The 12,639-nt window shown below is 45.1% G+C and overlaps 1 protein-coding gene across 2 annotated transcripts; it reads right to left on the minus strand.

Moving 5' to 3' along the window:
• Positions 1-3,660: 3,660 nt before the first annotated feature.
• LOC123445119 (ubinuclein-1-like) lies at positions 3,661-12,639 on the minus strand. Of its 2 annotated transcripts, none has more exons than XM_045122053.1 (13): positions 11,999-12,639; positions 11,565-11,651; positions 11,399-11,491; positions 10,719-10,795; positions 8,055-8,631; positions 7,692-7,785; positions 7,491-7,603; positions 6,888-6,974; positions 6,192-6,314; positions 5,943-6,077; positions 5,155-5,202; positions 4,433-4,543; positions 3,661-4,175 (listed from the first exon to the last, which is right to left on the minus strand). In XM_045122053.1, the coding sequence occupies exons 1-13, from the start codon at positions 12,311-12,313 to the stop codon at positions 3,822-3,824; spliced, it is 2,214 nt and encodes a 737-aa protein (XP_044977988.1). In that variant the 5' UTR covers positions 12,314-12,639; the 3' UTR covers positions 3,661-3,821. The 2 variants fall into 2 exon arrangements, with proteins under 2 accessions (XP_044977988.1, XP_044977990.1); XM_045122055.1 differs by having other exon boundaries at positions 4,442-4,543; positions 11,999-12,637.

The following is a 12,639-nucleotide window of genomic DNA, read 5'->3' on the forward strand; positions in this document are numbered from 1 at the left end:
ACCATGAGCACCACTGCTACTCCCAAAGTCCACGTGACTCCATCTGCAAGTGTAGTCCCTTCTTGTCTTCTTCATGATAACACTCAAGAAAAATTAAGTTTCTCATTACTCTACCTTGTACTTTCAACTTCCGGAGTATCCGTTCAACGTCATCACACACTGATCATTCACCTGCGTGAAAGTGAACAATCCACATATTAAATATCATATATATGAGTTACCTGAACTCAACATCCTCGCTCTTTCTTGACCGTTCGTCTGAAACTTCAAAGAATTTCATCGTCGCCCTGTGTCACTCTTAGTCAAATTCATAATTGTCTCATTCTTTTGCCGGATAGTCTTTAACATGTCCCACAGCTATAGCACTCTACCTCCTTCTGTACTTGTCATCCGCACTTTGCCATGTGCACTGAACACCACAGAATATACGGCCATGTACCCTCTTTGTTTATGACAATTCAGACTTTCCGTCACTTTCTCAGATTCTTCATGGTCACCCCCGTCTATCAACTAGCATCGATAAACCCAGTCACCAACTTGAATCTGGTACTCGTGAACACTGCTTCAGCACCCCTGCACAATTTGTATAACCACATGTCTCACCGTTAGTGTCTTAGTCTGCCGATGTGTCCCGTGCTTACCACACGCCTCACCACTATCACCGCGCCGAGTCTCTACTGTCCTAGTCGAGTCATCCGGGTAGCTAGCCCATATTGCCTCAACCCCTACTGTAGAGAACCACCGATCATCATCGACCGACACCGAGTATCACGCCTCCATCAAACCATTGGTATCCAGTCCAATCCATGTGTCTCTCGCTATCCCGTTGAAATAGGCTTCGACGCTCTCTTAACTTACGCCATAGCCCCTCCATCAGCACAAAGTGATGTTGGAAATATGCCCTAAAGGCAATAATAAAATACTTATTATTATATTTCATGTTTCAAGATAATCGTTTATTATCCATGCTATAACTGTATTTGTATTGAATGAAAACATAAATACATGTATGGATATATACACAAAATTATGTCCGTAGTGAGTCACTAGTTAACTGACCAGTTGATCAAGGATGGTTGAGGTTTCCTGGCCATAGACAAGTGTTGTCACTTGATGACGGGATCACATCATTAGAAGAATGATGTGATGAACAAAACTCAAACTATGAACCTATCATAGTGATGCTTTTAATATAGTTCCTTTTCCTTCTAGCCGACGCGTATGCCTGGAAACCTTGTATTATGGTCACCGTTTTTCAGCCATGTTACCCTCGAGTTCTGCATCATGTGGATCTCCTCCAGCTCTAGGAGGTATTCAATAAGCTCTGACAGCTCTTTCTTCCTTTCTTCATACGAATCGTCCATAGGACCAGCCGTAATTCTCTCTAAATACTTTTGAGCCTTCTTTAATCTTTTCTTTGGTTTCTTTAGGACCCGTTGATCCCAGTCATGGAACAGATCATGCATACGGTTCAGCCTCTTTGCCTTAAACCTCCATGCATCAAGCACTGTTTCGTTAAACTGTTTTTTACGTAGCCTCTTTGCCTTAAACCTCCTTGGCTGGCCCAGACCAGCTTGGTTTGGTAACAAATAGTACTCCGTATTCACAAGTAAGGGTCGGTGATCGCTATGATTATACTGCAGATTCTCCAGGCCCGCTTCAGAGAATAACACTGACCATGCATCATTAATCAAACCCTTGTCTAATCTTCCCCTTTGCCATGTGTGAATCAGTCTCCCACAAAACCGAGGTCACGTAACTCGCAGTCCTCAATAGCTGACTAGAAAGCCATCATATATTGTTGAGGGCGAGGGTTACCTCCTTCCTTTTCGTGAAGTGACTGAATTTCATTGAGATCTCCGATCAGCAACCATGGGAGATCATTCACAGTGTGAAGCTCGCGCATGTGATCCCACGTCTTATATTTATCTCCCCACCGGAATTCACCATACATCCCGGTTAATCTCTAGGCTTGATTGGTCCCATCACTGACTTGAACATCTGTATACATAGGTTCAAGGTTTAACCTCTGTATATTGATCTCCTTCTTCCAAAACATCAACAGTCCACCCTTTCTCCCGTCACTAGGGCACACAAGCTTTTGGCCCATCTTCAATATTTTCCTCAAACACTCTGCTGGGTAGCTGTCTAAGTGAGTTTCTGATAAGAACATCACATCAGGAGCCCAACTGCGCTAGGCATCCAACAATGCACGAACTGCCGCGGCGTTTCCAAGGCCATTGCAGTTCCATGCCAATACTCCCATTATGAGTAGTCTTAGTAGTTAGCATGAACTGTCATAATTATTTTTACTAGATAGGATCGAAGCACCAAAACAATATTTCGATCGTGTGTGATAAGGACTAAGGTTACCACTAGTGAAAAGAGGTGATCACAAGTTAAGAACCAAACACTGCGTAGTGCATCATACCAACCCAACACGAGCCACTAAACACTAGGGAAAATTTGGTTCCCTAATGCAGCTAGCCTACATGCAGGCTACTACGAAACAACATGCACAAATGGTTTTTGGCATGGATTTACTCAGTCATGCCCAACTAAGTCACACATGAAAAGACCCAAAAAAAAAAACAATGCAACTAACCATACACGCCCTTGGTATTCAAGCTCCTCGTTTCTTGGTCCCGTTTGATTGCTATATCATGGAACCTGGAGCAAACCAGTGCTTTTTTGCTGTCCAGTTTGCCCACGTTTATGGAGTTAGAAATAGAATCCGAGCCCAGTGAAGCCTCTCTCTCTTGTACTGAGAAAGCTATTCACTGAGAGTGGTCTAAGACTGGCTTCAAAATACATAAGTACAATTCTGCCACATTCCCAATCTAAATTTACATCTCAACATTAAGGCCTCACTTGGTTCCTCGTTTTGAGGCCCAATACACATGTAAAATATACCCCTGTAAAATAAAAACGGATGGGCTTCGCGTTGTTGGTTGGCATGTCGTTTTTGGGTTTGTAAACTTTACACCGGTTTTCTCGTTTACACCCGGATTAGGCCGGTATTCGATACAGACCAGCGCCCGTCGTTTTTCCCCACCTCGTCTCTCACTCGAGACCAGATCGAGGTTCCTTTTCCCCACCTCGCTCGAGACCAGATCGAGGTTCCGCCGCCCGGAGGCGCCGGTGTCCACCACACCGCATGTCGAGGCCCTCCGCATCACCGACGCCGCTAGGGTTCGGGCAAAGGAGTGACAAGAGGAGCTGGAGCACACGACACAGGAACGGGCAAAAGCGCTTCGCAAGGGGGCGGCGGCGGCTGCTACGTCCGCTTGGCCTGCTTGGTCGCCCTCTTCGACGGTGGCTTGGGCAGGGTTCACGGCAGGTAGGTGGGGACAGAAGGGCCAGAGGTAGGCGGCGAAGCGGGAGTGGAGGCCGACGCAGGAGCTCGAGGAGGAGAGGGCCACGAGGAGGTCGTCGGCGGCGGAGGATCCTGGCAGCATCGTCGTCTTCTTGGTAGAGTTTCAGCATCGGATTTCAGAAAACTACCCACACATGAGATTTTTACAAGCAAAAAATATCACCAGTTGTTTATTACTAGACACTGGTAATATATAGTTGTAAGTATTTACGTATGTAAGATTGCACCGACAATCCAAGCACGGCCTAAGGGATAAACTCATGCTTGACAAGTTACAACCGATATAAAGGGGGTCGAAACAAACTATGTTAACCACGAGAGGTTACAAAATGGCATGCTCTCTCAACAGGGATATTTTGCCATACCAACCCACAGGGATATTTTGCCATACCAACCCACAAAAGATTAAGGCAGAACTAAGTTATCTGATGTTAGAGCGAAATAATCAGCTCGGTTGTTGATCATAGAACGGGAGACCAAGCACGGTTGGCATGGTAACAATGTTCGCCTGTGTGTCTACAGCATCAGGATCCGACTTCCTTTTCTTCTTCTTTGTGTCACCAGCATTTTTGCTGCTTTCATCAGCTATTGCACCTGAGCTCGTTTCCCAAACCCTTTCAAGACTCTTTGGGATCTGGTTCTGTCCATAGTCAGTCACAGGGTATGTTGTAACAGGGTTCGACATGGATGGATGTGCGACCTGCACGGACACTGTGCTTTGTGTTACAACAGGGTAACTATCTGGCAATTTTGCTGCCACAGCGAGCCTTTTCCGCTTCAATCTCTCCTCGTTCAAAACCTGGTTTAATTGAAAATAACAGCAAAATTAGTAAGCGTCATCTTGTGCAGTTTACTTTGAAAAGTGCATACAAGGGGACATTACGCAAATAAGTTTTCCAGAAAAATATCAACTGATAGTTGCAATACGACAACTCATACGATAACAGGTTTCATACTATCATGGGATGCTTTCAAGTTTCAACCCATATGTGCTCATTATTAACTTTTAACTTTAACCATGAATATTTATAGTAAATAAGGAAAAAGGATATGTACAATGATGACCTTCTGCTGGTTGTGTAATGCTCCCTTTCGCTCCTTTGATCTAGATATGGCATCTTTGATTCCAAATTTATCCATGTAACCTTGTGGCCATAACTCTGCAAGCTGGTTGCAAGAAACTAGTATCATAATAAGCATACTAAAGACAAATGCAGATGCTCATGAAATAAATTGGGCACCCATAACAAAGCTCCTTCAAAAGCAGAGCCTCACTCTGTTACTCAAAACCTATATTGGAAGCTCCTTGGCAAATCACAGACCCGAATCCACATAAATATTTAGAGTGTATACAGCTGAAAACTGCTACTGTAAAAGCAGTTACAGGTATTGTTTGACAATTTTGGATTAATATAGGACCAATGATACCACCCCATGATCCAAACTAAATAACAAGCAGAATGGACATTACACATTTAGCTAAGTTATATTTCTTTTGGGTGATAAATTTATTTGCTACACTAAATATAACAGCAATTTGGCCTTGCTCTTCCCAAATGAAAGCACTACAAGAAAACTCACAAATGCTGACGAGCAGTGATAATTTTCTCAACTAAAACTGAGGGGAGGCCCCAACAGCAATTTTTAAGAGGAAATAATATTTACGAGGGGTGCCAAAATTTCTGAACAACAAAACTGAGGGCCGAGACTAAAATCTCTACATAGTGAATACAAAATAAAGAAAAAATATTGAAGGTTCAGGAGCCCAGGGCTAATACCTCAACATATAGTTTCCTGCTTTGAGGACCCTTGTCTTCATCCATACCCTGACAAACACGCAGGGAGACATTTGTCAACTAAACCAAACAAGGAGGAATGCAGCTAGAATCTCACTGAATCCACTTTTATGTGTTTCGCTATTAAAATGGTACAAAAGAAGTTGTCACAAAAAAAGTTCAATTTCTCAATTATTCCCGAATGGACAACTAGACAGTTTTATGTATGTCCGAAAGTTCTTATTTATTTCCATAATGAATTAGTAAGAATAATATCTGGATCTGCTTCAAACTTACAGTCGACAGAGCAAGGGTTACGATGAGAGAGGGAGGGAGGAGATTTCATTTACAGCACAGCTAAAAGCAGAACGAGGGCGTAAATGAAAAAATGGGAGAGAAGAGACATTATGCCTTTTCATGTGTGATAAATCATATAGCTGAGCTCAAGAGCATATATGTTCCGTGGGAGGCACGTGACGGCGACACCATAGGATGGGGGGAGGGGGAGGCAAACCTAATAGAGGGCATGACTACACTTCCTTTTATTTTTTATCCTACCGTTCCATTGCAGTTTTTTTTTTAGATTCAGAAAGATCGAAAATAGGTTCAAATAAATAATAATTGTTCCGAGGGAACCTTCTACTGAGAGTTGACTATACAGGCTCTAAACAGGTAACCTCGGTACTAACGCCCCCCCCCCCCCCCCCTGCCTCCTTGTAAATAAATAAAAATGATCATCAACAGTGCAATTTGTCCAAACACCAAAATTTGATAAGATTATAGATTTATACCTCAACATACAGATCATAGAGATCACATATTCTGTCCTCCAGTGCACTGTCCATTGCAGACTTTCCTTTTAAATCTCTTCTTTCGTCAGTGACGACCTGAAAATCATCAGCTGAGCCATCCTGTTGTTCATTGACCTGGCAGCAAATATAAGTAAAAAGATCATCTAACATCAAAAGTAACAAACACGAAAACTAACATCAAGAAGATACTGGAAGTTCCGTACTTATTAAACAATGATATATCTTTACCTTGGCCTTGGCAGCCATGCTTGCTTTGACCATTTCATTGATCTCCATTTTTACTTGCTGCAACCTATCAGCCTTCTCTTGTTTAGCAGAGAGTCCTGATTTTACCAATTCCTTTATGTTTCTCTGTTCATAAGTAACATGAGTTGGAGATGGAAACAAGCGATGCACAAAGGATGACAGTGCCACGGTCACTTACAGGATCAGTTCACCACATAGAATACCAAAATAAGCATGATACACAAAGGATGACAGTGCTATGGTCACTACAGACTAATGGACAATAAAATATTCTCACTAGAAACATCTCATTCTGTTTTACTGCGGTGCATTCAGGCAGTAGATTTGTTACTACCTATGTTCTAATATAAGTGATGTTTTAAGTTGTGTAAAGTCAAATTCCTATAACTTTGACTACTAATAAGAGTAAAGGCTAACACATAGATCCCGTATTAAAAGCTCCTCCATAACATAATACCATGTGATCTATTTGACTATTATATTTCCACAATAGCTTACTGGAGATCATGACAGTGTCCAAAACAACATATATTTAGAACAAAGCAAGTAACATTTTCCTTTTTCCAATTTGGCATGTACAAAAGACATGTTTCAGAACAAAGCAACACAACTACTAAAAATTCAGGAGCCAAGCGCCAACAACATGCTTAATTACTTCCATATAAGACCACAACTCACCTTCAGCGTCCTACGCACAACAAGGTGTCCAACTATGCCCATGAGCCGATCTATTAACTCATTTTCTTGTACCTTTCCATGATTTGTCTGCAAACAACAATATTACAAATTCAAGCAACACAGCTTTAAAGTTCACCAAAGTGGGAAATCAAAAGGTGTTTGCATAGTTTACTAAGTTTTGTATTACCTCTGTCCCAAAATAAGTGACGTGGTTTCAGTACGGATTTGAACTAAAACCATGTCACTTATTTTGGGACGGAGGAAGTTTTTTTTTTGCAAAATGGAGGATCAATTAATACAGATGAACTACTGCCACACTAAATTCATACTGAAATAATTAACTATGGTATCACAAAAAATATAAACAACTACCACTAGTATAAGGCGCCCTGTAAAATGTAAGTACATAGAACAAAAAACAGCATGACGCATGTGTCTGTACATTTATTCTGTTTATAAACATTAATTTTCTGAAGAGATATAAGGTTAGCATTTTTCTGAACTTCACTAGTCAAGCGATAAATAAGAAATCACATGGAATACGAACATTCACAATTCAGATGCATTTGAATCACAAGAAAATCTGGTGGTGCTGCTACATACCGATAGCCTTGCAACCTTGGCAAGCTTTTGCTTTACTTCAGGAGGCAAGCGTCTTTGAGCTGATGCCTGAACATTTGGATCAGCCTCATTGATATCGATAGCTGGCGGTTTGTCTGCAAGGAAAAAATTCAAGTACCTATAGTTACTTCCGGCGCAACTACAGTCTACAAGGATATTCAAGGAGACTGATATAATACTCACAATCAGCAGCAATCTTTTGGAGATCCCGAATGGCTCGCTCAAGCCTGGTGCCTTTTGGTTTGGTGCCTGCACTCTCCCTGCCAGTAATCGGGTGCTGAAGAATCAAAACAAAATCTGACTTAGCATGCATCCAAGCCCCAGTTTGATGGTTATTACTTACTCCCTCCGTTCCCAAATATAAGATGTTTTGGATATTTCAATATGGACTACATCCGGTCTGAAATGAGTGAACCAAGGGACTAAAATGCATCTATATACATCTGAATCAGAAAAAAGTTAAAAACATCTTATAACAGTGAACGGAAGGAGTATTTTATTATGCAAATGTGTTCGCTAGTACAGTAAACGGATTAGAATCCCTACCATTGCCTGTGTAGGATAGGCAGTACCAGACACATTCATGCCAGAGACGTCACTCATTCCGGTTTTATCTTTGCAATATATTTTGCTCGTCGGATCTTCATTTTCCCCATTATAAGTCTGTTTTTGTTGAAAATCAAGTTGTGTTGAAGGATCTTTATCCCTGTACGCTGAAGCATAGTCATATGTCTCACTGGTTGTTGACTTATTACCAAAATCAGTAGGCTGGAATGCTGGAGCTCTATGCTTTTCTAGGTCTTTTAGCTCTTTTGAAGAGGAATACGACACATCCTTACTAGATATCTTTGTGCGTTTTGTAGCATCAACACCTGTGGCAAAATCAGTCGATCTCCTTTTTAGTACTCCGGTTGCGCTGGGTTTAGTCTTCACCACTCTGCTGCCTGCATGGTAATATTCACCATTGCCAGTAGCTACTTTTTTCCCACCGCTTGCTTTCCCAGGCATGTTCCTGATATTCAAATAATCACCTGTAGCACCCTGGTTATTTTCAATATGATCAGCTGACTGGTCTTTGCTTCTCCTTTTCTTTGGTGCGGCATTTGCTGATGTACCAGGTTCACTGCAAAAGATGGTTGATGTAACATCCATGCTAACATATATGTAATGCATGTGCATAAGTAAAATTGTGTTGCTGCCAATCTGATATGCTGATTCAATAAAGCTGGCTCAGAACATCCGTGCTGCCACATATGAAAATTGCCCCTATATTATTAACTCGTTCTTTTCATCCGTTGTTTGTTTTGTTCCAGCTAGGGTTGTAACCAACACAATCATGCTTTGCTTCATGTTTAATCAGTACATTTAATTATTATAATCACATCCTTGCATGCCACAGTAGTAATATGGTGTATCCTTATTTCAGACAGCACAAGATTGTATATTTACTAGCTACAGAAAAGGCACAAGTGATTGCAGCCAAAGTATTATGTGATAAATCAAAAAGTAGGATAAATAGACATGGTATACTAGACTAAATGGTGAAAGGTTGTTGCAATGATGATTTTGAACAGGTGGTCCCCACATCATCCAGCAAGATAGCCCCCCCCCTCGCGCCGCCCCCTCCCGGGCGACTCGAGGGCTCCAAACCCTAGCCCCGCCGCCGCCCCTTCCCTCCTCATCCCCCCTCGCCGCCACCTGGGGTTGCCGCCAGGCAAGCCCGGGGAGATGCCGATGAAGGTGGTGGCGGGGCCTTCGCTGCTCTGCCTCTGCGGCAGGGGGCTGCGTGCTCCGAGGCGGCGGCCCTTGTCGGAGTGGCGTCACCGGCCCTAGGCAAGCGGTGGCGCGGGCATGGGCCGGCGACCTCGGACGTGTGGACGGCGAGCGAACCGGAGGGCGTGAGCCATGGTGCACCGACAACCTTGGCTGTTGGTGGCGCCAGATTTAGCCGCCCCTGCCTCCTATGTTGCCGGGCGAGCCCTGCCCCGGCCGGATCCGGTCCGCCCCGTCGTGGGGCGCCGGTTCTTGCGCCGTTGGGGTGTGGGTGGCGGGGAAGTGAAGACCGCGAGAAATCCCAGCTGACCTCGTCGGTATCGACGGTGGCGACGCCCGAGGGCATCGTTACCCTCCTTGGAGGCGCCGATCTTGTTTGTTCCTCCACCCCTCCCCCCTTGCCTCTCGGGAGAAATCCTCAACACAGTTTGGACGGCGGCGGCGCCTTTGGCGTCGCGTCCTTCCTGAAGGCGCCGTTTTTGGGACTAAGTGGGCGTGGGGCTGCTCGGCGATGTGCTTCGTGTGCAGCGGCGGCGGAAACTGATCTCCCACGACAACGGCGTCTTCCTAAGTGGTCCCTCACTTTTCGAGAGCTCTCCGGGCTGCTGCGGGGTGTCCTGCCAGGACTGTGGTTCCTCCCGGCACGAGGGGATCAGGTTCCCCTCCTGTGGAGACCCTTCTCAGTGCGCGTGAGAGCATTAGCCCCTCTTTCAGTGACTTCACTTGGGTACGCTTCATCCTTCGGGAGTTCTAGCTGTTGCTCGTCTTCGTCCGTCTCGGCATCTCTTCCTTTTCCGTGACCGGACGGTGGGATTCGGTGGTGCTCCGCTCTTGGTGATCTATCCGTGGCTTGTTGGGTGTGCTAGGTTTCTTTCCAGCTGCAGCCTACCGGCGACTATCTCTCATGTTCTAGGGAGAACTATTCCTCTTGTCAACGGTGCAGCGCCTTTCGAGCCAGGCGAGGAGCCATGGGCCTTCTTTGACATTGGAGCTGGGCGGATGTGTCGTGTCGGGGCTTCCGGTGTTTAGACGACGGCGTGCTCTTCCTCGTCATTAGACGTGTTGATCCAGAGTCGGCATTCTCCTTCCCTAATGTTCTCCTTGCGTTGAGGACCACTCCATCTCCGAGCTATGCTTCTCCCTGTCGATCCTTTTGTAGCTTGGTGTGTGTGAGGCTTGTGAGCTGCTTACCAGCGCCTCTGTATCTTGTCGTTTATTTTCTTTTTGTGTTGGTTTCGAGTCTGTAATCCTGGCCGGTTGATGGCTTTGTTAATTCAAAGTCGGGCTCTTCTGGAGCCTTCGTTCCAAAAAAAAAAGATATCATCCTAAAAAAACAGACATCCATAATGATGGCATGGATGTACTCTTACCAGCTAAGAGAAGAAGCGACGGCATGAATTTTCTATCAAATAATAACAAAAAAAAGAGGGACCTTACATCTGTTCCAATGTTCCTTTGTTAACAAAAAAACCGGTGTGCTTAGTCGTCAAATTATCAACTTCAAAATACTCATCCTGCAAGCATAAGGAACATGAAAAGCAATCACCCATCAGCGACAATTCTTTCTCGGTGCATATAATGAATTAGCATTGCAGAAAAAATATTTCAATATGTTAACTTACTAGGATAAATTCTATAAGCCTGACTACCATGAGGTAAACTGAGTCGGTGTAAGTAATTAGACAAAGAATTATCTAATATGCTGTGAATATTCAGTCAATTGTTTCCAGACATACAAGTCACATTATGTGTATACACTATACAAAGAATGAACTACTGCTGCAATGCTGGAAGGGTCATGGAGTTGTCAACTCAAACTAATAAAATAATGTTTTCATCCTAGCACTAAACTAAGAGTTCAGGCAGATACAACAGATAGCAAAAACGGAGTGCATAATTACGATGAAGATGGGAATGGGATCGACGTTGTCAGCAAGCAAAGAGTTTGATTTATTAGCAATATTATATCATCTCTGCATGATTACACAACAATATACAGAGCAGGTAGAAGTTTATTGGTGCAGTACACATCAATCAGATCAGAAAAGATACAGAAGAACCATATGGTCGTTCTCATATGTATATAAGATAAGGCTAAGTAGAATTGAGCAACCAACCAATTCAGCGTCATCAATAAAAGAATCATCAGTGTCATATTGATCGTCGTCCGGTACATCACCAAGATCTTCTTCATCGCTGCTATGTTTACCCTGGCAATTTGAATAGAGTCATAACTCAGTGCATGGACAATTTGGAGTGAAATAATGTCATTATTCGTTTTACCATGTAAAGGCGCTCAATTTTCTCGATAACGGCATTGAACCGATTTGGCTGTGCTGGATCTTCTGGGTCATTTTCTGCAGGGTGTGCCTGATTTTGAATAGTATAATAAACTCGATGTTAAACACACAGAGCACTCCTCGTATGTTCAGCATGCACTATCTGAAACCAAAATGCTTGGTGAAGAGCAATGTATGTGGAATGATAAGGTTGTGGCATGACCAACTACTACAAGAATTACAAAGACAGAAGGAAATGATACTGAACTACTGAAATATCGCACACTTGGCTTCTAGTGCCCTTGCAGCTATTTTGACAGAGAAAACGAGCACACCGATGCAATTATGCATCTAGCCGCAGGTCAAATCTGCGCAGCAAACTATCACACCCAAATCAATCGACAGACAGACAACACCCAAAGCAGGAGCACTGCTTACCGCAGCGGGCGGGCCCGGTTGTGCAGCAACGGCAGGCTCCGCCGGCACCACTGCCAGCGGCTGCGAAGGTGCGGCCGCCGCGTGCCCGGCCTCCTTCAGCAGCTTCTTCCACGACACAATGGTGGTCTCACCGGGCCGGAGCTCCACGGAGAACACCTGCCTGCGGCACCCCGCCGCGGCTCCCGCGACCGCGGCGGCAGGCGGCTGCTGCGCGGCGAGAGGCTGCGGGGCCGCGGCAGCGGAGGGCGCGGCGGCCGTAACCCTAGCGACGGCGGGCGCGGCGGAGGAGGAGGGGGCGGCGACGGGGCCTTCCATCGCGACGCGGGGAGGCGGGGACGGTGTCGGGAGGTCACAGCATTAGATCGAGCCGCGGCGACAGACGGCTAGGGTTTTGGAGGGTTGGGTGTCACGGGGCGGAGGAGCGAGGAGTGAAGGGAGACGAGAGCGCCCACGGTTTCGCGTGGGGAGAGGATTAAAGGAGGCGAGGAGAGGAGGAGGCCGTCGGATTCGGTCGGGGAGAAGGCGGCGGGTGGCGCGGGGATGGGAGCGAATGCGGACGGCGACGCGCGGCGGGGCGGGGTGTGGGATAACCGCCGAGTCGTGTAGCTTTCTCGTCGCCGTTGGCTCGCGGTCTCGCCGCC

The sequence above is a fragment of the Hordeum vulgare genome, chromosome 3H (assembly GCF_904849725.1).
Source record: "Hordeum vulgare subsp. vulgare chromosome 3H, MorexV3_pseudomolecules_assembly, whole genome shotgun sequence".
Classification (NCBI taxonomy): Eukaryota; Viridiplantae; Streptophyta; class Magnoliopsida; order Poales; family Poaceae; genus Hordeum; species Hordeum vulgare.

Coding starts and splice junctions, on each gene's coding strand:
- LOC123445119 (XM_045122053.1), bottom strand. CDS start 12,313: ATGGAAGGCCCCGTCGCCGCCCCCTCCTCCTCCGCCGCGCCCGCCGTC. Junction 7,604..7,691: donor CCAAAAGATTGCTGCTGATT/GTGAGTATTATA, acceptor TTTTCCTTGCAG/ACAAACCGCCAGCTATCGAT. Junction 4,544..5,154: donor GCAGGAAACTATATGTTGAG/GTATTAGCCCTG, acceptor TCTTGCAACCAG/CTTGCAGAGTTATGGCCACA.